At 39.9% G+C, this 24,794-nt stretch overlaps 1 protein-coding gene across 1 annotated transcript in view; it reads right to left on the reverse strand.

Moving 5' to 3' along the window:
* Window positions 1-24,794, reverse strand: part of itpk1b (inositol-tetrakisphosphate 1-kinase b) — a 30,656-nt gene that overhangs the window by 2,896 nt on the left and 2,966 nt on the right. Inside the window, exons 3-10 of the mRNA XM_031758267.2 lie at window positions 21,728-21,752; window positions 14,064-14,189; window positions 9,993-10,110; window positions 3,725-3,823; window positions 3,516-3,556; window positions 3,044-3,209; window positions 544-611; window positions 249-411 (exon numbers count right to left, since the gene is read on the reverse strand). Of these exons, the coding sequence (XP_031614127.2) occupies window positions 249-411; window positions 544-611; window positions 3,044-3,209; window positions 3,516-3,556; window positions 3,725-3,823; window positions 9,993-10,110; window positions 14,064-14,189; window positions 21,728-21,752 (806 nt within the window). The remainder of the gene's footprint in view (window positions 1-248; window positions 412-543; window positions 612-3,043; window positions 3,210-3,515; window positions 3,557-3,724; window positions 3,824-9,992; window positions 10,111-14,063; window positions 14,190-21,727; window positions 21,753-24,794) is intronic.

Below are 24,794 nucleotides of genomic sequence, written 5' to 3' on the forward strand. Positions count from 1 at the left end.
TAGAAAGAATGCAGGTTTAAGGTTTTCTGCACAAGCTTCATGTTATTTGTGGTTAATAAAAAGCAGAACTGCAGTTAGCAGAACCTGTAGCTTAAAGAGTTTAGGATTACACAGGTGATGGCTGCTCTAAGGATGGATTAATTATAACTCCCCGTAAAATCGGAGGTTTATTTTCCACTTAATGAGCAGATACTTTAAAGAAGATGATTTATGTGTGTGTGTGTCTGTGAGATTGAGGCTGTGCCTACCTGGGAATGCATTGATGTCAATGACGGCGTGCTGGCCTGTTTGATTGTTGATGATTACATCGATGCCAAACAGGGACACGCCCAGTGCTTCTCGCAATGACCTGGACAACTCTCTGATGACATCATCACTGGGTGGCTGAGACACTCCCTCCACGTTCTCTCTCTGGGTGAAACAAAAATTAAAAAGTGCATTAGCTACACAGCCTTTAAAAGTCAGGGTTGTGGCCCTGAAAAGAACAAAGACCTTATAAATAAAAACAAGATGACATTTCATTCCGTGACATTTTGGACGTACCGAGGTCAAGTCTGAGGACGACTCTGGTTTGGAAACATTGTGGCTGTTGAAGAAAATGGCTCTCCTGTCTGGAGCAGAAACAAAGAGAAAGGGTGAGGCGGAATTTTAAAGAGTGTTGACTACACCGACACAGGCTACGATCAGAAACTCCCAAAGAATTAGTTCCCAAATCACTTTTCTGACCTCAATGGAAAATGTTTGCTCCATGTGTTCCTACCATACAGTTTCATGTAGATCAGATAAAACATAAGAACTGGTGAAAAATATAACTTAATTATTGAGAAACCTATTTAAGCCTAAAAAATGTGACAAAAAATGCTGACACATTGAGATTAGTTCCTCATCATGTCCACTTATACATGTTCTCTTCCTGTCCCCACCGTGACTTCTACATTTTTTAAGGCTTTCAATATCTGTGACTGAAGGTAGGATTAATTATTGATAATCATAAAGGCTGCAAAACAGCAGTGCTTAGCCTGAGGAACTGTAACTAATGCAAACAAATCAGTTTAATATGTAGCTCATGATCCTAAACTAAAGAGATTTTTTTATGCAAGAACAAGAAGGCTTTATTCCTGCAGCCTTATGTCAGACATCAGCTGCAGTTTACCACAGTCTGTTATTCAAATTTCAAAAGTATCAGCAAGTTAAGGCATGAAGTGGAAGCAAATTATTAATTTAAAAATGAACAACCTTGCCTGCCAGTTATACTGATCGCTTATTTCCATTAACCCTCTGACAGTATGTTGTTTTGAATTGTAGGATGTATTATTTTCTCAATAGAGGATACACCAGACCAAAGAAGGTAATAAAGGATGCACTGAAGCACCTCTTCTTAGTATTTAGATACTCTAAACACTTCTTATTAAGGCTGCCATGCAGATGCTTCTGGGTGACTTCACTCAGTCTTTTTTCCTTGGAAAGTTCCTATTTGACTGCAGCCCTGGTGTCACGGTGCAGTTGTCAAGATTTTCCATCATCTGCACTAGGTGGCGCCACAGTTCAACCATGGTCTTTAGTAAGTGAACCTCGTGTTTTCTAAATTTGAATACCTGGTATTTAAAAAAAACAAACAAAACCCAAAAAACAAAAAGTTACTAAACCACACTGATGTAATACTTTTTCATCTTAAAAAGTCTTCAAGTCACCCAGGTCGAGTTTGTGAGCTGAAGACAACATCATATCCTGTGCAGTGCAGTGAGGAGTGCTCAGACCTCTACAAAGCATAAACCAAACAGCCACTTCATAAATGCATAGCCCAGCCACCTCAGCAGGACAAGACTCAGCTGTACACCTGCACCTAAAGGATCAACAATACTGTCGAGGATCCCAGTGTTCACTTTGTTTTGAACAAAAACTGTTTGAAAGAGCAGTAAAGAAGGCCATTTACATGCACTGTGAATGGACCACTTGCAAACGGAACAACCTCCACTAGGAGTAAAATGCCCTGGACTGTGCATGATTTGTTTTTAGAACTGAAGAAGCCTCTTGGATGAGAGGTGAACCCTAAAGAACTGCAGTTGGCCATTTTTTTAAGCTCTCATGACAAGTCTCTCAGTCATACCTAAAATGTGTTGAGTGTTCCATATGTTTACATCAATAGGTTACTCATTGGGCTCGGGTGAGGAATTTTCTTTGATAAATGTGACAGGAATGTATCACAACATTTTTACCTTCCTTTTCTCTGATTTCTAACTTGTAATGATTAACATGAATGAGTGTTAGAGAGAAAGGAGTGGAGGGAAACTGTGCGTTCCATCACTGTCCAAATAAATCTGCCCTTCGGCACAGCGAAGGTCGCAGTAATGAAATGTTCGGCGGATTGGCTCATTCATTCCCTGGCTTGATGGGCAAAGCTTCACTTTAAGAAGGTAGGCTGACTCGGACAGCCCATCTCTCACTTTCCAAACACTAACCCATACTTCAACCTTTCAAAGCACCTTTTCCATCACTTTCTAGGTACAAAACATAATGCATAGCTTCAGGCTGTGGGGGACAATGACCTAAGCGCTGTGCAGACGTATTGCTGTGCTGTGGTGAGCTTTTCTGTTGTACCAGCATTCCAGGCTGAAACCAGCCATCCTGTCTGCACGGTTACACAAAGCGGACGACTACGCTGGCAGCAAAAATGATTTGCATGTGGGCCTCTGCTGTATCACATGCAAATACTGGAGTCGTTTGTGTCGGGGGATAACCCTGTATTCAAAGACACGTCATGGGTAAAAGCTTTCGATATGTTTATGGAGAAAAACACTGCTGCTCTTGTCTTGTTTTGACAACATGTACCAACAGGGTATAACTCAATTGCACTCTGCTGCACCCCTTAAAAGGGCGAACAGGTCCAATCACAGGGACCATAAAGCCATTTTATGAGCTCTTTTATTGGGTAATTTGGAGAAGCTGTGCAGATTGCACAGACTGACCAGTGTGCCCGTAAGCAGCGCTTGGACTTCCCCACCTGTCACTCTCCCTCTCACTGTGTGTCCGTTCTTAACCTTACCTGCAGGTCCAGCAGGGAAATTCTTAAGGGAAGGTCTCTCCACTACAGTGTAGGAGTCTCCCACCACGAACACTTTGTAAAGCACTGCGTTGTGGTTGATGAAACTCTGAATCACACAAGGAGGCTTCACATCCTTCAGGTCCTCTTCACTGAAGATAATGGCCATCTGTGGGCAGGAGGCCACACAATAAATGACAAAGAACTTGACAGGAAACATTGAGGTCAATCAGCAGTTAGAGGCAGGTTAACATCTAACTTCATTCAGTGCTGCTTGTGCAGCTGAAATTGACACTCCTGGCAAGCTAGCCAAATAGACTTAATGCCTCCACAGTGTTATACCTACATGAAGTATAACACTATCAGATTTTGCTGTTTGGACTAGAGTTAAATGACAATCCTCTAACAGAACAGGTATTAGCTAAAGCAAACTTTTGAGGGTGTGAGTGACCTCTGAATCCTGCGGGCCTCTTACCTCATGGGAGTTGGTGCCATGAGCCACCCGTGTTTTGCAAACTGTGGAAGAAATGAAGACAAAGAAAAGCGCAGAATTTACAGCAGAGCACAAACCCTTAAATTTCTGCTATATTTGAGATAATGATGAACAAAGAAACATGGCAACAGGTTTTAACAAAATTTGTGATGAGTAGAAGGAATTAAGATGACAACAGCAGAGCTACTCACTGAAGGGGAATGAGAGTCCTTGTCTCTTGATCTGCTCCAGCACGTCTGGGCTGCAGTCAGTGTTGAGGACCATGAATGGAGGAGAGCAAATCCTCTCATCTATATATTTAAAAAAAAAAAAAAAAAGGAAAAAAAAAAGGTGAAAGACTATATTAATGCTCAGGAGATGTGTACTCTTGGTTATTTTCACTACAGAAACTTTAAGTTATTGCTTTGTTTAATCCACAGTTCAAATTTGGAAGATATTTAAGTTACAAAGACATCAAACTGATTTACTTCTGCAGTTTTAGCTTTAACATACAGTTTCAACATAATGTTTCAGCAACTCACAAGGCGAAACAGTCATATGCTATGACCTGTAGTACTAAGTCAAAAAGTTATTTTTATAACTCATCCTTGTGATGTGTTTACACAAGAAACACAGCAGAGGCCATCTGACACTGCCCTTCTGCTCCTTACAAACACAGACACATACACATACGTTAAATTAATCATAGCTACTACTTGCTTAACCTTAACCACCACCTTTTTTTGGTTGATCCCTTTAGGGATCACCGCAGTGACTCATCACTTCCTATTCCTAGTACCGTCTTCTGTCACGCCACTTCTGTCCTTCACTACATCCATGAATCTTCTCTGTGACATCCATCTTCAACATCCTTTGTTCAATAAATCCACCATCTCTTCTCATGTCCAAAACAACTTTGTTTTGTTTCATGTCCATAAAATATCTAAGTTCAGGTCACCACAAAAACCCACACAAATACAATGATGAAATACAGGAAAGCATCCAATTTAATGAGGAACTAAGGATAAACCAGCTGAGGACACGCAGAGTCATCGGGCACATCACCTGATGGACTCACAGGCCTGACTGACATTTCACAACAAACACACTTGCAGTTACAATGTCTTTAAAATTCCCCAGTATTAACCACAAAAATTCTGCTTCTTTTTCACCCATCTCTATATTTGTTGTCTGTTTACAAGAATTTTTTTACATCACATCCTGCAGCAGCAGGTTGGTCAGTTCTGATAAGACTAAAAATTTTAAAAACATCCTGCAGCTTTGACAAGCGTCACCATATCAGGACTGGGGATGCATCTATATTAATGTTTTGTCTTCTGTAATTTCCCCTCCACAGAAGGTATATGGGGGCGATAAGGTGGACTTGTTGAAGATAACGCCACAGGAAATCATTGGCTGGGCCAAAACAAGAGCTGGCAAAATGTTAATGACAAAAAACACAATAGAAACATGCCGGCCTTTGTGTGCTGTGGGCCTCAGCAGTGGCAGGGCTCTCAGCTGATGCAAGTGCTGAGGTCAGGAGAATCTCATTTGCTTAAATTAAGTCCAGTGCAGAGTGCTGAACTCTGGGTGCAGTCAGAGTTTTACAGACACCATGTAAAAGTGGCCAAATGGAACCGCAGAAACGACTTCAATGAAGTTCTTGGAAGTAGAATTATCATATTGATGTTGTATGCTTTCACCTACCATCAACAGTTCTTTCAATAAAAAGACAAAAACAAAAACCAACCGAGGTGCATTTGCGAACAAAAATGTCCACAGCTGGTTTGGACCCCCCAGCACATAGGTCATGTGACGTTGGGCTAATATTCTGGTACACTCACTACGAGCATCTACTCAACTTAAAGCTAGTTCCCAGTTGAGCAAACTGAAGGAGAGCATCCCCAGCTGTGAGCTACTCTGGAAAATATACAGACCTGATTCTCCTGAAATTATTCATAATTCCTGGCATATGTCTGTCCAGATTTGACCTTTGACCTTTTGGAAATAAATGACAATTTATCATTTTATTCTGTTATCCATTTTTGGGATATTTCATTATTAGGAGCATAGGAGTAATGCTATTGAGAGGTCACGCTGACCTTTAAACCACCGACATGTTGACATTCAAGAGGCTTTTTTCCCCCCCAGTTGAATGAGATGAAAAGAAACTGATATGAGGATAAACCTAAAACATAATGGTGCTGGTGCAGAGGTGTTATATCAACTGCTGCCGTGTGAGGTGATAATGAAGCATATAAAGATGTTTGGTGTTAAGGATTCTCTTATACTGTTATTTCACAGAAAATTAACAGGCAACAATTAAAATAATGGAATTGTAGCTAAAATAAGAGATTATAAGAGATTCAGTGTAATCTATAAACATGATAACTGTATAATTCTTCATTTCATGCATATAGGCATTTATTGTACTGTATGTTTAAACTGCTGCATTTTTGCAAGCAGTTTTTCTTTAAATAATTTTTCTTTAATTTTTTATAGTGCTGACATTTCAAGTGCAATAACTCTACCTTGAAATAAAGTGATTTACATAACCAGGCTCTACCAGTCTGATCCTATGACAGCTTTATCACATGCAGCGGTGATTCTGGTGAAATGATAGCTACAGCTGTGAAAATAATGTCTTAATAACCCAGGAAAATCCTTTAGGTACTTCCATCTCATGATGGGTCCAAGAACAAGACATTAAACGTTCCCCTGCTCTGCTGCTGGCAAACATGTGTTTCCACACTATTTAGAAAACTAATTTTCAGGAATGTGTTTGATTTTTATGTCCAAAGAAAATAAATCTGGTTATTTAAAAAGACTTAACCACAAGGGGTTTATTTTCGGTTGCTTCAATACTCCTGTTCTCTTGTTCTGTGCACTACAACCTTTGCCTGTGAAGCTGGGTCCATTCCAGGGCTGGCTTCGTACCCGCCAGTGCTGGGAGCAAGCCTGGAGGGTTACCCATGAGTCATCTGTGCACTGCCTACAACTGTGCTCCCTTTTAGTGATGTTATTTTATCAGGTCAAGAATAGCATCATAATAAAAAGAAGAAAAAAAAGCCTGATGGTGAAAACATGCCCATTACATCACTGAGTTCCCAAAGATTGATGGTGTTACATTTGGCTAAACAAAAACCATCAAAAGCCCTGAGCCTTGTCAAATGAGAAAAGAAATTCAAGCTCCAAGTTCAGGTTTTATAATAAAAAGAGCAGAGACTGGTGGACACGAGTGAGTGGCCAAGTTTGTAACAGTGTGCATGCTTGGCTCTGGCTGACGCTTTAGAGGGGGAAGGAGGTGGAGGGGAGGATCAATCTCTGGCTCTGTCTAAACATTGCATGCTTGCAGCAGACCCAACGGAGCCGAGGACAGTCTTTATGGGACTCTACAATGGACAATGAGGTACTTTTTAAAATGGGATTATACAGTTACAAAGTCTTCAGGATCAGGACATCCCTTATATTTGGTCATTCGTCCACTTGATTACAACATAAACACACCGTCAAATAAACTCCAAATGCATAGGCCTTAACCGGTCACTCAAGAGGAAAGAAAATAATCAAAAGGCCTGTTTTAACACTTAAACTGAGATCACACTATTCTCTAGTTTGGGGATTTAGGGGAAGAGAACTACAGCGAGCCAAGTTTCATTATACTTGCTAAACTGTGGTGCTGTTTAGGTGAAAGGCTAGACTCTCTTGTTGCTATTTAGAGCTTGTTTCCTAGAAACCCGAGCATCCTCTCTTTGCTGCTCTCTTCTTGTCCCTCCAAGGCAAAGCAGCAGGATTTTTTAATATTCTAAATTGAACTGGAAACACGGCTATGCCCTGAGAGCATTGCTTGTCTCAATGTCGTGCTCTAAGAGGCTTAAGCTCCAATTAAAATTATGAGTCATTTATGAAAAAAAAGGAAGAGGAAAATGTGATTGTTTTCCCACAACATGTAAATCCAGGTAGTCACTATGTAATGATGATCACAAAGCACAGTAGGGCAGGTGAACCTGACCAGCAGAAACTCAAGGTGGCACTTGGCTCTTTGAACTCACACGACTGTTTCTCATTGTCATTCAGAGAAAATTCTATAATTAAATATTGATCACTTGCATAAACCGGCTCTGCTGGTCCTCACAGAGACGTAGATTAATGCTGCAGCACAGGGAGCACAACTGGATTGTTGTATAAATACTCAAGGAAGAGTTTCAGTTTAATTTCTGTTATCTTGAGCTGGAGAGGAAAATGTTTAAGACTCTAAGAGTTGGTGTGACAACGGTTTCTGTCTATAAAAAACAGACTAAGATATCAAAAACTCGTGTATACACAGGAACCAGCGGATTCCACTAAGTAGCATAAACAGTTACCTTGGTCTGGCTCACATAGGAAATACAAAAGCAACTCTGACAACAGATCGGAGCCAAATTTCCAGTGACGCTGATCCATTAGTGCTCGTGTGGCTCTTTTCTGGCTGCTTTGTATTAAACACAGCTAAATCTTGCACTTAATTTTATTTTAATTTAAACAGTTTGGAGAAGAACAGCTAAATGCACTGTGACTGAGGCCATTTAATACTGCGAGGCCACTCGAGCGACAAAATAAGGTTTGCTTTTCCACAAGCGCACCTCAAGTGTTTCCTCCTATTGAGTACTATTCTAGTCATACAGACTGAAACATGGCCGGCTCTCTATGGCCTTTAAGTACTGGGTTGCCTTGGCAGCTGTTTCAGGACTCCATGGTCTCTGCTGATAAGGAGGAGGAAGAGAAAGCAAGGCTCAAGAAAAAAACAAAAAAAACAAAACATAATAACAAAAAAAACCCCAAACCCTAAAATCTCTTACACTATCCTTTTCTTTAACTTGAATTTTTACACAGTCCTCATTTGGGGGCATGCTGATATTCTACAGTCTAGGATTACAACAGGTTTACTGTATCCTTGCTTCTAAACTGACTGTAAATTGTCATGGATGCCTTGGCATGCAGGCCTAACTGTGAGCAGACAGCACCACTTACATTAATGGAAGTAGAGTGGTGAAAGAAAAAAAAGAGCTTTGTAAAATGCAGCTAGTGAAGCATCTTCCTCTTCAAACCGATCACACACAGTGAGGCAGGAGTGATGCATCTTAAACTCGCTGTTGCGTAACAGCAATCGTGTCTGTTTGGATAAAAAAGACATCGTCTTCTCGTATTTCTATTTTAAGAAAGCACCGACACGCTGATACGGCTCTGACATCAGACTGCAGCTCATCACACACAAACTTGGTGAGATAATAATTATAAAGGTTTACTTTCTCCTGCCATGTATGGGTATAAAGGAAATGTGGATGAGTCACAGGTGTGCTTACAGTGTGTGTCAGTAGGGAATGTCCCTCTGTAGCTAAAAGCCATCGCCTGCTGGTAAGTTTACTTGATCAGTGACAGGGGAAGGTGTTGCTCGAGTGACCTGAAGGCAAGTTCTGATCATGCTATGATAAGGCAGGGAGAAATAGACTGGTGCATTTTGTCACATGTGAGAAAGGAGGAACTATGATATCAGCAAAGTGCTTAGCTCATGTTTATGTAAATATAAATGTGAACACTTAAAGTAACACAGTTCAAGTGAGAAGCTACAGCGCCTCTCTGCTCCCCCTTCCCTGGGATGTGAAGAGCACAGTCAGAGGTCCTAAAGGTAACCTCAACTTCCCTCTCAATAACATTAAACAGCAGGCCGTGGCTTTTAAATCAAAATCAAAGCCTATTTTTAGACAGCTTCTGTTTTCACAAAGCGAGCTAGGAGCAGAGACACTAATGGTGCTAGCCATCCACTTATCTCACAGTCGCCTGAGAACAAAGCTGAATCGTTAATGGCGAACGGTTTATACTAAGCAGGACATTTAGTTCACTCAAAGAACAGAAAACATCATCGCCTAACTATCTGGCTTCTGTGAAAAGTTAACTCTAAAACACTAATGTTGGGTGATTTTCATAAATCTCACTTAGTGGTTGTGTCTTTTTTTGTTTATTTCTCCCACAGCTGTCAGTGATGCAGGGAGACCGTGTCTTCACTGGACAAGGCTCACATGTTACAGGAATGGTTCCCAGCTTTGTTATTCATTTTATTTTATTTTTTGCCCATCATCTATTTCCTAATTTATCATTAATTTTAGTGCCTTTTTATGAGGTCTCCCCAGTGATACTTCTTTCACTTTATGAGACGTTGTATAGGAGACATATAAGATGAGTACTTCAATTTGTCATGTACTGTTGTACTTGAATATATCTTTGTGACAAGTATGTTTTATTGTGTATGTTATATCAGGTACAAAAAAACAAAAACAAACAAAAAACCCCAACAACTACCAGGTGTTAGTGACAGTGTGTAAAGTGTGAGTACTGGTTTTAAATCCTCTCCTCCACTGAAATACGCTGATTTATTCCAAAATTTCTCCAATGCAACCCAGCCTCACACCAGTCAGTCTCTCAAAGTTACCCAAAAGATCTTACCTCGCATACAGCTTTCTAATCTGTGGATGAGCTGGTAGGATTTGCAGCGATCCAGCAGAGTTCGGATAGCTGGAAGTGGATCCAGGATGATAGTCTCAGGATGGGCATCAATGTAGTCCTTGAAACACAGATTTACAAACCTCTTAATTTTTACAATCAGAGAGCATGTACCATTATCGTAAATGTTATTTTTTTTACATTATGTATGTCCACACAGATGCAGTTCTCTGCATCATGACTAAATAGGTTTTGTATTGGTTACAGTAACATAACTATGGTCAAAGGCCATGACTAAAAAAAAAATAAAATAAAATAAGAAACTGCCATTATTGGCTATCTGAATCCAGACACCCTGGCTATGATTTCCCAAAACTGCTTATTCTCTGTAAATAAACCGACTCCTTGGAAAAATAACTGATGAATTACTAATGGAAATGTTTGTGGCTTTTATTTTTAAACGTAACTAATGTGCTAAAAGGGCAACCATCTGCCATGACACACACACACACACACACACACACACACACACACACACACACACACACACACACACACACACACACACACACACACACACACACACACACACACACACACACACACACACACACACACACACACACACACACACACACACACACAAATATAGATTAGAAATGTTAAGCAAACATAATCATGTAGACAAATCCAAACACTGAGTTGAAGGGTCAACATGCCTCACTCTGTTTTTGTGTGTAAGCTAGAGAGAGCATGAGATGTATGCCAGCGGGTCTTTGTAGGTTACATCACTGCATCTCTGCATGACCTGCTGTTAGGTCAGCGTGAGGCTGGCCATTTTACATAACTGCAGTCCCCCTCTCTTCTCTCGCCTTCCCGGCTTTCCTCTGACTCCGTCCTCACACCACCTCCTCTCCGTTCTCGGCCGCTCTCCATCATCTCCACACTTGATTTTCGGCTACATGGATCCCTTTGCCAAGAGTTCATTCCCAGCGATTTCATACTGAGTCACAAACGCTGTCAGGTGGAGCTGGCTGGCCTACACATTACACAAACAGCCCGCCTGCTCACATCGCAACTCCGCTGTCACACACATTTACATGAAATTAAACACATCGTGCAATATTAAACATCAAGCACATGTACAGTGGAAATAAATGCCTATTTTTGAACAGAGTCTCAGTACACACACACACACACGCGCGCTATAGCACAAAGAATGTAAACCGACGCCTTTGCCTTGACATGGAGGACCCATCTGCAGGATTTGCCGGGATCTAACAGGCAATGCTAATCAAAGCCAGTCGAGCTGTTATGTAAGTAAAATATGCTGCCACGGAAAAAATAAATAAATAAATCCAAACTAATCTTCCAGGAGTTCAGAGGAATACTCTGTGATAGGGACTGTCACTTGCTGAATTCTGCATCTCAGAAGAAGAAATGCAGTTAAACAGAGACAAGAGGGGGAGTTGAGAAAGAGATCAACGCTTTTTAGCAGGTGCTGGAGAGGAAAAGAGCCAGACGTATGTCAGCGTGGGTGTAAGAGAGGGCTGTTCGCATTTCAGAGCAGATCCGTTTCCAGAGAAGAATAAATGGGTTTGTCTTTGGGAATATGGTCAGAAGAGCATCTAATCTGTTCTGCTGATTGTAAGCCATGTCTGTGATGCCACAGTTGTCAAACCTGAAGCGAAAAATTATTTTTAGCATTTGTATTAGCCACAACTACAACCAGATGGGTGCGATTTACCACATCAGTTCAGCTTACATAAGATGTCAAGTACAGAGAAGCCCGGAAGACCTAAATTACGACTGTAGCGATCTACACCCATTTGTCAGTGAGGTAGACGCGGGGGGAAAAAAAAAAAAAAAAAAAAATCTGCAACAGCTAAAAGCACCTGGTAATTAGCTACAAATGCCATTTTACCTTCCCAGTGTAGTTAGAGAACGCAAATGATATTTGTCCAAGGTTTACAGTGAACACGGCTCACAACTCAGGCCACTGAATCACCAGAGTGCATCTCAGGACGACATTTTGTTTTCATAAAGAGCTATTTTAGAGATGACGGTTTATTCTCTCCACGACACAACCGGGTTATTTATGATCACAGCTGTGTAACATTAGAATTACGCCAACGCATATATTTCCAGTGGAAATGTAATCACAGATGACAGTTGTGTTCAGGTAAACACGCAGAACAAAAGAGGAGAAGACTCAGCCACAAGACTTGGCTGCTGATTTACCCGCTGATATTTAATTCAACCACTAACTACAGTGGTAAAGTTTGAGTACTGACTAAAAGGAAGAAAATACTGTATTAAAAAACAAAAAACAAAACACACACTTCCTCTGAACTAAAAAACCCCTACAAAGACGTTATCGATGCTTACAGGATGACATTTCTTTTTAAGGCATACAGCCAACTGGGAGGAGACCTTTAGTTTGAAGATCAACTGGCTGACTGAATAAACATTAAGGCCACGCAGAAAATACAGAAAAATTCCTGTCACGATCTAAATGACTCATTCGAATGTGCACAGTTCAATTTTATTTAGTAAATAATGATATGAGCACTGTTAAGCATAGGGTATGCATTAAGATGAATGATGATTAAGAGGGCTGCCAGACGGCTACAGGTACAGCTGACAGTAGTGGTAAATCCTTGAGGGTTTCAGTTTGATGAAAACCAGCCACATTTTGCTCAGTACATGGTATTAGGCAGCTAAGAAGTTTTTGCTTTGACTGAACTTTTAAAGACAAAGGAGCAAATCCATGCCTTGCTTCTGGAAATTGACAAGATGTGAAAATGTAAGACAAAAATTGCACTGGTTTGCACATCCACAGGAATCTAGAGCGCTTTTTATCATACGTAACTTACTAAATAACAAGTCTATATGTACACTATCAGTCAAGCATCAAATGCAGGCCTGTGCTAATATCGACCAGGTTCTGCAGGATGTCAGAGTGATTGCTCCACTCTGACATCCTGTTTGCCCGTCTTAATTGAGCAGTCAGGGACATGTTGACAGAATTGCGTGACTCTGATCACGATTACAGCTCCTGAGTCACTAAGAGAGAGATACGGAAGCAGAGTGCAAGATAGCTTAATAAAATTCATTTTCACACCATCTGTACCACTGCCAGATTCATGAATGCATACACACAGAAGCACAGAATGTTTCTAAAGTAGGTTTTCAACTCCAAATGTGATGTGTTGAACATGAGATTTTTCTTGCTTCAGGAAGAACAAAAAAAGTTTCAGAGATAACATTAAGGATTTATGAGTTACCACGTGCTCAAATATAGCTGCTAATGCATGTATGTTCCTGTGATCTGCCTGGCTGATTCTTTGAACACATTACCTGATTCCTTGAACTGGGTCATTTACAACCGTAAATGTAAAACTCGGTCACCCATAAAGGTTTATTGCCGGTACTAGGGCTGCAGTCAAAACCAATCAGTCAAAGCCAATCAGTGTCGCAAGACTTTTCTGCATTTGCTGCATTTCAAAAAAAGCTTTGTAGAGACCAGTGAATCTCAATACTGAATGTAGGCTGCATAACCTTTGAAATGCTGTGTCAAATATTTTGAGTAACAAATTATTTTTTGGTTATTTAACAGCCAAAATAGGTTTTCTTAGAACAATAAATATTAATATTAGCCATGCAATTGCTTCAATAATAGCTTCATCTAAATATGGATCTATTAAATCAAGACAAAGAATAAGTATTAAATAATTTTACAACATAGATTAGACCTGTTTGATATTTAATAAAACAAAATGATGGATGAATAAGAAGTTGCAGTATTTGTCATCCATTTATTAGTAGAGATTATTCATTATGGCACCTACACTATTACCATTCCCAAGGTTAAGGATGAACTTGGATGGTATATTAATTTTTTTTTTTTTTAAATATGTCCTATGTATCTATCTATTTTTTTTTTTTTTTTTTTAAATTGTTGTGTCCAAATCAACAGGCCAAAAGTGTTAATAGCATTCTCTAGGTCTTCTCTCTATTTGTGAATAGATGGGGAGGAGGGAGGGATATGAGGGAAGACAGACAGATGCATACCTGTACTCTTTGTACCAACAGTACAGCCTGTGAATCATTCTGGTCAGCCTCAAGGATAAGGTCAGTCAGTTTGTGGATGATGACATCCAGGGGTCCCTGGTCCTCTAGAGGCTGGCTGAGGTCCAGCTGAAGACAGAAGTGTAAAACAGGTCAAAGATTATTGGGCAGTCGGGGATGTATTAGCCATTTTTGAAATGGATATCCATCAGCAACCATACACAAAAACATTTTATCTTTATAAAACTCAGGTGTTAATATCAAAAAGTCACGACTGCTTTGCTTAGTCAGTGTTTTAAGTGCTATGGGTGTGTTTTTTTTGTGTGTGCGTCTCTGGCTGCAGAGGAGGGGAAGTGTAAAACCAACACTACAGCAGTTACAAATCAGCACTTTCACACATGCAGTATGCCAGGTCAACATCAAGTTAATCCTGCAATTTGTTGAGTTCTTAAGTCACGACATCCCGCATTTCCTGCAACATCTGCAAAGACCTACTGCCAGTAAATAAGTCATAGGATTTCTGCGTCACCTTTTGGGTTCCTTTTTGTTTAACCCACTATTTATTCACATCAGTTACTTCTTGCATATGTAGTGAACTAGCCTGTTATTCAAAATCACTCCTACCATATAGAACAATGAAAAAAATAAAAAGACGAGTATACAAAGTAAACAGTGGTTAGAATTTCAAATGGATTTTGTTTCATCCTGAAAAACACATTCTTTTATGCTTAACCTCTTCCCTCTTACAAGGATGATGAAGTATTTTTAAGAAAATGGTGGCTACATTTGGAAAGTCATTAATCTGTCACTTTAAGGCTTATTTACACTCCTAATAGAAGGCAGAAATCTATCTTCAATCTGAAAGTTCTGGTCTAGGAAACACATTTTATTTTCTGCCTTTTTTGTTATAAAAACATCATAATGACTGATTTTACATCGTGTTCTACCTCTTTATTTACAGCTTTAAATTTGGATCTGCAAGAGTTTGTTTTTTTGCTTTGAATGACACCAGGATTTATTTCTGGCATCATCTTTGAAAACTCCAGCCTCCCTCTGGCTAGACCTCCAGTCTCATTGAGCATATTCCACAGCCTCTGAGAAAAAGCCAAATTAGCATTTGTTTGAAGTTTAACGGTGATGAAAAGGGCTGTCTGCCGAGACCAAGTAGCTAACAAGTAGACAAAACAAGGCACCAAGTTTGATAAAGCATATGCGGGTTAGCACATGCATGTAGCAACATCACAAGCAACAGAGGAGAGATGCTGGAATTTTGCAACCAGTGTTGAGTGAACATGATGAAATTACTATCACAACGGGGCTGCCGCTGTGTTTAGACTGTTATAGCAGAGTTTGGTCTCTGTGAGATAACAACTTTTAAGGTTATGATAGTTAGCGTTTGGAGTCATGATTGCAGTTTTCAGTTTGTTTTTAAAGAGGTCCTTTTGATGTGTGACGTGAAGACGGGGCAGGAAAAATAACTGCAGAAAAGGGGCCTAGATGAGTGAAGGCATGTTTTGATACACATTAATCATTAGAAAACTCTGGCTAGACCCCAGCAATGTGTTTTCTAACACATGTAATAAAAATCTGTCAGCCTTAAATATCTGATGTAACCCCTTAGACATTTAACTTTGCACATTATCAGTTCTTGACTGTCCAAAATATGGTACTGGAAAAAAAGAAAAAAAAAAATCGTATAGGGGACATTGCTAACAAGCACGATTAGCTCATTAGCTAATCAGCTAATCGGGCAAACTCAGACAAAAGACAATGCAGCCACACCTTTCCAAACAAGCTAGAGGTGGGCAGATCCCCAATATCCTTGTGCTATCCAGACATTATGCAAACTGAGAGTGAATACACCTTAGTTACACAGGTGTGGATCAATTCAAGAACTGTAAAACTGTACAGAGTTTCAGTTGGTTTAGGATAGGCCACCTCCAGAGCCAACATCTTCTGGTTAATGATTGTTGGAGATGTGATGGTTAGTTACTAACTTGAGTACTTTTGGTCGAACTCTGGTAAATCAGTTGTACAGGAGTGGTACATCGGTTAAGATATTGTGTTCTTTACAAAGAGCATTTTGCACAGAGGAAAATGCAATCATACTATAACAATCGTAGCATAAATATGCATGTATGTAAACGAGAAGACCAAGCTTGATGAAACTTTGGATAAACATTGCCTAGGGCATTGAGAGTTTCAACATCTATATGGCCTATACAAATATTTAATACAGACGATAACCCACAATAGTATACATTTTAGCATTTTATAGGTCAATTTAGCAACAAATGGGATGTCAGACTAGACTAACGTATTACAATATAATGTATCAGAACATCATATTACGCATGATTGCATGTTTGTATATTCCTTAGCATAGAGTGGGAGTTTGTTAGTATGGCAAATATTTGAATTTCAGTGTGGTGTGAAATACTTTCATATATGTAGCATAAACAATCAATACTAGACATCATGCAGGCTGCAGAAAATATTCCACCATGCAAAGAAATGTCACGACATGCTGCTTTTCAAGTTGAGCTGAATTCCTTTAAGAGCTCATTATCCTATGGCATTTCTTCCTCTGGCCATCTTAACACTGTTGGATTTCATTGTAATGCACTGAACATTCCTGCCTGTAGAAACATGCCCTTCAGCTCACACCCTTCAGCAACATGTCAACATGAACTGACTCTTGAAAAGTGAAGCGGCATCTGTGTTGTTTGTAACTACATGACCCGAAGGCTTAATATGTGGCCATCATAGCTGCAACTGTACAGAACATGATCGCATATGTAACTTTCCTGTTACCATATTAAATCAACAGAGATGTTCATCATATCAACCACCCCAAGTCAAGAGATCTCTGGAAACCTCTGAGAGCAAAAGCTTTCTGATAAATATTGCTGGTACAGTTTTTACATACAACTGCCCTGTGGATTCAAAAGTCACTCAAACAGTTTCATGAAGTGAAATACAATGGAAAGAGGAAGACAATCGATCATATTATCTAACAACTGACTACATTTGTAATAAAAAGGTTTCAAAAACAAACACTGCTTTATTGACTTATTGTTGCGCCTATCCAGCAGGTTTATCAGGAATCGTGCGGTCATAGGACACGTAGACACTGTGGTGCAAGCACATGGCAGATGTATAAAACACATAAACATGCTGCCATGACCTGACCGATGCTGTGTTGGCAAGTCATACTCATAAAATGTGTTGTCACCTGTGGTCAAACAACTACTGAGTCTTTAACACTAGCTGCTGTGAGCAGCAGTGATGACAGGGCTACACCAGTGGCAAGAACCACCCTTTTTTTCTGTCTACCTAGCAGTGTGACTGGGCCTGCCTCATGGGGATTTGTCCGTACTCTACTGAGGCACTGCTTTTAATCTTCTGCTTATATGACACACAGAGGGCCCATCCACAGCCTGGCCCTGCCACAAAAACAGGACTCTAGATCGTGGGGGTCATCACCCATTGGCAAAGACACATCACACAGGATGAAGCTCTCTCTCTCCTCCCTGTGCACTGACAGAATGACCCTGCTTTAGAGCTTATCCCAAAACCCAGCAGTAAAGTCACTGATGTCCTTCTAAATGCTAAAAGCAGAAATGTCAGCTGATGGTTTTCAAAGTCCCTCTGGAACTGAGAGGTAGCAGTGGGCCGTAGTGGTGACGGACAGCAGAGAAAAAAGGCTGGGTCCTGGAGGGAGAGGGTAGGTCAGGGCTAACATATTTTCAGCTTTGATGTAGCTCTCCTGTGGGGCCAATCTCTCCCCTATGGAAAACTAGCATTCATGATCATAAGCAAACAGCAAAGACAAAGCTTGTGGAGTGCTTTGCTTTTCACTAAGTACACTGCACACAAATTATATGGACCACAGTCATTATTTGGCGATGCCTCTGCTTAGTCTGTTAGAGATCTCATTCTAGTTCAGCTGGATTTAACCTGACTTTTCCTTTGTTGTCAGGCAAACCCAAAGAGTATGTGCAGAGCACAGACAGACATGTGATGAATGATTTATTCTGTATGCCATGTTGAAACGATGGCACGCTAGGGTGAGTGTGCAACAAAGAGAAAAAAAAAACAAAATATGCACAAGTCCAAGACAAACTATGGCTGGCAGACATATCTCACATCAGCAAAAGATTAACACAAAAGGTGAGTCTCCAAATTCTCCACATAAAAACTGTATGGAAGGTCAAACTGGGAGCTAATTAGGCTAATGGCTGTCTCCTCAGCAGTCTACAGAGAGAAGACTTATCTGTGCTGAATTGATTGTGCAATTAAAGCTTTTGAGGAACTGCCTTTCATCACATGATCAACATAAATGCTTTGCTAAGTAAAGGTTACCCAACATTACACAGGTCTGATTTTACTGCTTTTGTAGGTAGCTTACGAAAACTTTAAGTAACTTCCTTAAAAGGCGGACCAAATCATGTAGGATGAAAATGAACAAACTGTCAAGATGTTTTCAGGTCAGATGAAGAAATAAAGCGTCAGCATAATTGTACCAAGCCCACTGACAAGAGCTGATAAGATAAAGGAGGTACTGCACAGTCCATTGTATTCAGACCATTGACTACATCATTCATCAACCACTCCTGAACTCCCACTATACTGCACCCATGTCACGCATAGAACTGGCAACAATAATATATTTATAAGGCCTTATAAAGTCTTTATTTAAGGAAGAGTGAAAAAAAAAAAAATACTACACATGTTTGATTTGTTGAAATTACTTGAAAAGAACATCTGTAATGATGCTTTACTGCTTTACTATACTTTTCTCTAAATGCCAATTTCCAGTAATGGCCACAAATTGACTGCCTTTGGATCCGACAAACTGGAGGATCAATAAATACCTCCTGTGGAAAGTCCTTTGTTTGTCAGATTCGACAGGTTCAATGTAGGGGCAAGATAAAGTAGTATGCTGGAAATTACCTTTAAATTTTTAAAGCACTAACGATAATAAAAACAGCGACTTGATAAGTTTCTCTGGGCAGCCAACTCAAATAATGACTCATCATTTGAGATTCCTTTTTCTGAGAGAGAATACTGGCTTTCAGGAGAACAACCCTGGTGAGTTCATCTCATCAGGTCCATGATATACACAAGCTAATGTAGGGACCATGGGGAAATTGGCTCTTGTAAACTCAGTGCTAAAGGGTCAGCATGGATGAGCTGCAAAAAAGTGCACAGGGGAGGTAATGGAAGGACGAGAGGGATGAGGGGTACAGCAAAGGTAAGCCTTGGTAGAGCCTAGAGGAGCAATCATTAAAGTCTAACAAAGGAATCTTTTTCACTTTCGTCAGTCCTGACGCATATACATACAGAAGGGTTTCCCACACTGAAAACAGAAATATAAAATTAAGTCCCTTGGGCGGCCAGATTTAGCAAAGATCTGTTCACACGAGGTGACGTCATAACCACTTTCAACCTCTTGGGGAATACAACCTCTTGGGAAGTGCACCTCATTAACTCTGTCACTTCAACTTTGGAGCCATTTTCTAAACAACAACAAAACAAGATAAAAAACACCTGGTCTGTAATACATGTCAAAATCCAAGTAAATCACAGCCCCGCTGTGATTTACCCATTTACTGTTGGTGGGGACCTGAACTTTTAAAGATTACTGGCTTCTTTTGTCCAGCAAACTATCCAAAAGGATACATAAGCACAAACATACTGTCTGTTATAACAAAAAATGAACAAAAATGTTTCTACTTGAGAAGCTGTTGGATGGTTTCATTTAAAAAAAAAAACAAAAAACAAAAAAACAACAACTTCTGACTGATCAAAGTAGTACATACAGCACATAGAAAACAAGCAATTTATTGTGCATTAAGGCTAAACCAACAATGAATCAACAGGTTTTTATGCCTAAAGGATTCAGTTAGCCTCCGTTTTCCAGGGTTAACTTGATAGCACCAGGGCCAAATCGTCTGTCAGACCACATGGAACAAGGTTAGCCGATTGCACTGGCTGACAAAATAAATAAATAAATAAAAAATCTGCACCAAGCAGCAAGAAAAGGTTAAATCGACTTGATAGCCACAAAAATAGCTAAAGTTGTGTGCTTTCTTAAAAGCTTAAAACACTGACCAAACAATAATAATCCTCCCACTACTCTAATTCTCTCAGTCTCTAAACCAATTAAAGCTCTTCAAGACTAATTTGTTACCTACTTTCCATCTCTCTGTGTCCTCTCCAAAAAGATTGGGTTTAAAGCATACCTATGTTTTGACTTTCCCCATATATACACACTATCCCAGTGGTCTAAACATCAAAAACATATAATAGATTAGAAAATAAGAAACTCCAGGCTCTGAATTCACTAGTACAATAGGAGACTAAATCTTTGTACAACAAGGCCAAAGTAGGACAAGAGATACTGTTATCTTTGTTTCTGACGTGGCCATGACACTGCAGGCACTGACAGCAACAGGCACAGCGCAGCCACCCAAATCACTGGTGTGCATTCAAAAACACTTCTGGCTCTGTTAGTAAACTGAACTGTCTCAACTGGCAGTGACAGTCTAGCTAAAAATAACAAGTTTATGCTGATTTGTAGGAGTCAGGAGAAAAAAAGAAAAACAACCCACAACCTTGAAAAGCAGGTAGTTGTAGAAGAATTAGTAACAGAGAAGAGAGCAGCACCGTTCCAAGCCCCTGGGTACACCGTAACTTTGAGCCTGTAAGGCTCTGCTGTCTCCCAGGAGGGGCTGAATGCATAGTGGGAAACAAAGCCTGCTTACTTTGGGACTATTCCCAGGACAAGACTGTTTCTGGGTGTGCTGATATTGTCAGCACAGTGAGAGGAAAAAAATAACCTCAAAGTGAAGGAGAAAAACCCCCCACCAATTCCACAAGAAGAAAAGAAACAGTAAAAGGCTGAGAGAAAGGCAGGATAATTTCCTCTTCAATTTCAGAGAGCACTCTAAGTGACAGATACTGTTGTGCACTGAGCTCCCAGGACTTAGTGACAATTGTTACTATGCTGCTGAATGGCCTGTGCTTACTTACACTCTATAGTATGCTGTGCAAGAGCCGTTAATGACAGCAGCTTTTCCTTCCCCGAGGCCTGTATTTACTGGGACATAGCTCAGGACTCAGAGGTAAATTACTATAGGCAGACTATTATTTATTTTGGTACTTCAACAGCTCCCACTGAAAAGAGCTGTATCTGCTTCTATTTATGCAATTTTATATCATAAAAGTACTTCTGCTGATATGACTTTTACTGAGGATCTGAATGCTTCAACCCTCCACACACACTCACAAAATGAGTAGCTGCTCTCCCAAATAGACACTTGTGACAAACAACTGCGTTAGTCGAGTCGAGGCCAGGTGTTGAAATATCAAGTTGGGATGACTTTCATCACAGCTTAACAAGGAACATGGGCTGTTGTGATATACTGTGACCAATGACGCTTACAGACAAAAAACAGCAAGACTGCAAAAAAACTACATCCTGTCTGTAGGAGGTCATGCACTTAGTAATTGGCCAAAGAAATACATCAAATGTTAAGTATTGTAGGTAGATTGACTTTCAGGCATCAAATATGAATAGCAGAGCTTCAAATGTATCCCAGCACAAACAAACAAACACATAACTAAGGAAGTAAAAAAAACAAACTGTGTGGTCTTCTTACCTGAACAACTTCTATTCCTCTTTTCCTGAAAAAAAGACAAAAAAACCCAACTTTATTTTGTAGAAGATATAAGCTGAAAACGCTCAGAAACAGACACTGACGGGTATTTAAGGACCTAAACATTAAAAAGGTGTGTTATGTTATATCATGTAGTGTAGGTGAAGATGCCTCTGCTGTCTTTGAGCCGTACGTACGTAGGCTCAAAGGTTCAGAGCAGAAGACTTACAGAAAGTGAAAAGCAGAATTTAAAAAAAACAAAATGAAACACACACACACACACACGCACGCACGCACCTAAATGATGTAAGATTTGGTCTGATTTTAAATATTTATTTTTCCATTTCTGTTACGCCATGTAAAACACGTTTCTCAATCATTTGTCTGCACTTGTCTTGTTTTCATAACAGTGGTTTCTCCAACTGTGGGGTGCTGAGCCACTGCAGGTGGGGTGTGGAAGTCTGGGGGGAAATTATGGAAAAAGACAAAACAAATACTAAGTTCTAAGGGAAACTAAACAAACAAGAGTGTGCTGACGTTGTCACACCAAACTTTACTTAACTAAAATTCAACTAAATCCACTTTTTTATTGCTAATGATACAAATAAAAAGATTAAAATTTGTGGTACACGTGGTGTGAATTTTGAAAAGGTTTTTGAGAACCACTACTTTTTAATCTAACACAAATCTTTAAGTAAATTCACATCAAAGGAGTTCCCCTCCATAAGAAGAATTAAACTCATATCTCTCCAATAGTTTAACTTCATGAACAGTAAGACACGTGAACCAGGGACACATAAGCCTATCTAAAGATAGGAAAAAAATGAAACATGATCTTAATTTAGTCACAAAATTTATCTGCAAGTAAGATTATTATGATGGAAATACTAAATCCCAGACAGACCTGGAGAAACTGCAGTTTCTGTGCAGTTTCTACCTTTTGGGAACAGCACAGAAATACTAGTCTTTGGGTAGAAATAAAACAAACAATAGGCCACAGCAATATTTAAATATATATGCATAAATTTAAATGTGAGATGGCTTGTCTCTTTTGAGAGAGGAGCGTTACTAAACCGGCACCACACGTTTAAACCTGCTGGGTGTATGCCGGTCCCAACACCTGCACTGAGAGGAAAACCTCAGCCCAAACAGAAAGCAGAAGAGAGGGTATTTGTACAATCCTGGTTCAGCTGGCTCGGCGAAACCCTACTAGGTCAATACAGAAAGTTAGCCAACGAGTTTCTGCACAGCAAAGCATAACAGGAAAAAGTCCAATGCTTAATACAGCCGACTCTTAGTTGGGGGAACTCACAAAGAGAACACCACCAGCCTAACACTACATCCAATTCATCCTTTCCAAGCGAGCCGTTTTTGAGGTTGCAGTCCCATGGTAACAGCAGTGCAACCATTCACCGCTTCACAACAATGTGGATATTTAATACTGCAGCTGGTGTGTTTCATGCGACGTGAATGAGGTCTTTAGTTTGGTGAGATATGGAGATCCTCTGCTCTGCTATATTGTTACGTGGTCAACAAAGTGAAAACACACACACACACACACACACACACACACACACACACACACACACACACACACACACACACACACACACACACACACACACACACACACACACACACACACACACACACACACACACACACACACACACACACACACACACACACACACACACACACACACACACACACACACACACACACTCTAAAGCTGGAAGTTTAGGATTTATGGCACATAGTGTGGCATTAGCAGTTACCAAGTTGACAAAGGGCATAAATGAGATGGTAACCGTAAAGTAAATAACATTTTATGCATAGCTAGGTAACCATACAGAAAAGTATTTTGAGCATCTAAAAAAACAATTTAAAAAAAGTACCAATTATTATCCAAGGGAAAACGTAGGCCATGAAGATATTCAAGATTTGCCTGATAATATTTTACTCCATGGGACTTTACTTAGGTGGGTCAGCCAGCTATACTTTGCAGTATTTATTTATTTTTTTTTAACCTTTATCTGTTTAAGACCTAGATTAAATGAATTACTCTCGATTTTTAAAATTCAGTCACTGACCAACTAGCTCTGGTTGTTACCGTCTACAAGACCAGGTAGCTGGAAATCGATGTTCTGCTCCAACTACTCTGTGAGCTAAACGGCATGAAGAACACTTTGGAGAAGCAGCTGATTTTTGCTAGTCAAAAAATACAAAGCTTCTTTCGACTACTCCCTTACTCACATGGGATCACCACAGCAGATGGATCCACATATTTGATTTGGAACAGACTTTTAGACCAAAGGCCCTTCCTCTCTTCTCCTCTTGCTCTTGAACTGGAGACCTTTTACATTTTAAATATACACATTATTAATTATTGGTTTATTTATCTTTTTCAGCTCATCACAGGTTTTTATACAAGTCTTCCTACACTTACAGGAAACTCCTTGCATTTGTTATTATTAGTATATTGTAATATAATGCAGATTAGAGTTGTGGTAAAATTGAAGAATGAGAAAAGGATATTTTCAGATAATCCAATGAAAATCAGGGTTGCCGTTTTTTAAAGCATCAGGCATGTGTGCCAATTGAAAAGATGCCTCTCAACTGCTGTTCAAGCTGACAAGCAGACATAAACTCAACTAGCTCTGACCAGCAGGAACCCCAAAGTCCAGATGTAAGAGACAGGACAGACTCCTCAATGATGCACACACAATGTCAGCTGCTTACCACATGATGACAGGGGAAATTCTGTCCAGTCACTGTTTAAAAGTAACACTGACACATGGTTTATCTTTCATAATAAATGATGCAGGGAAACAGATAAATTTAAACCATCAAGTAAAAATTGCACTGCATGAAATTAAGCACAAAGGGTGACTAAATGAATTTAATATTGCATAAAGTCTCTCTTTTTTTTCTTTAGCACAGACTTCCTTGGACGCACAACACCAGGTCCAGATAAAGTTTAAACTTGCCACATCCTGTGCCTCTTATCAAAAGTCGCTTTTTAGAAAACATACATGCAAGGTGGTAGGTCTTCTTAGTGCTATCCCTT

This window comes from Oreochromis aureus, linkage group 19, assembly GCF_013358895.1.
Source record: "Oreochromis aureus strain Israel breed Guangdong linkage group 19, ZZ_aureus, whole genome shotgun sequence".
In the NCBI taxonomy this organism is placed as follows: Eukaryota; Metazoa; Chordata; class Actinopteri; order Cichliformes; family Cichlidae; genus Oreochromis; species Oreochromis aureus.